At 63.4% G+C, this 435-nt stretch overlaps 1 protein-coding gene across 1 annotated transcript; it reads right to left on the reverse strand.

Annotated features, from left to right (window-relative positions):
* Positions 1 to 3: 3 nt before the first annotated feature.
* LOC104127278 (nuclear factor 1) lies at positions 4 to 423 on the reverse strand (the record flags this gene model as incomplete). The annotated part of the gene is made up of 1 exon (XM_009639933.2): positions 4 to 423. A coding segment is annotated over one exon (420 nt), but the record flags the coding sequence as incomplete, so codon positions are not given.
* Between the last annotated feature and the right edge of the window lie 12 nt (positions 424 to 435).

A 435-nucleotide genomic window follows, 5' to 3' on the forward strand; every position in this document is an offset into this window, starting at 1 on the left:
GCCGTCGGTGCTCTCCAGGGGGATTCCTTTGAAGAGGATGACCATGACCAGGTCCAGCCGCCAGACCTTGTCCGCCTGCCGCAGGCAGTCGATGCGGCGCATCTTCCCCTTCTGGTCGGGGTTGGAGAGGACGCAACACGAGGGCTTCTTGCCCGTGATGGAGAGCACGAAGTCCTCGCGGCACTCGGGCCGGATGTCCTTGCGCAGCTTGGCCAGGAGGCGCGAGGCCCATTTCTGCTTCACCTCCGGCTTCTCGCTCAGCAGCTCGTCCTTCACCGCCCTCTCCTCATCCTTCGTCATCCTCTTCTCATGCTTCTTGAAGTACTTGCGCTTGCGGGCCTGCAGGTTGAACCAGGTGTAGGCGAAGGCCCGGACGTGGGGGAGCAGCGCCTCGATGAAGGGGTGGAACTCATCCTGTGGGAGCAGAGGGACGGG

This window comes from Egretta garzetta, unplaced genomic scaffold, assembly GCF_000687185.1.
Source record: "Egretta garzetta isolate BGI_Z169 unplaced genomic scaffold, ASM68718v1 scaffold1875, whole genome shotgun sequence".
Lineage (NCBI taxonomy): Eukaryota > Metazoa > Chordata > Aves > Pelecaniformes > Ardeidae > Egretta > Egretta garzetta.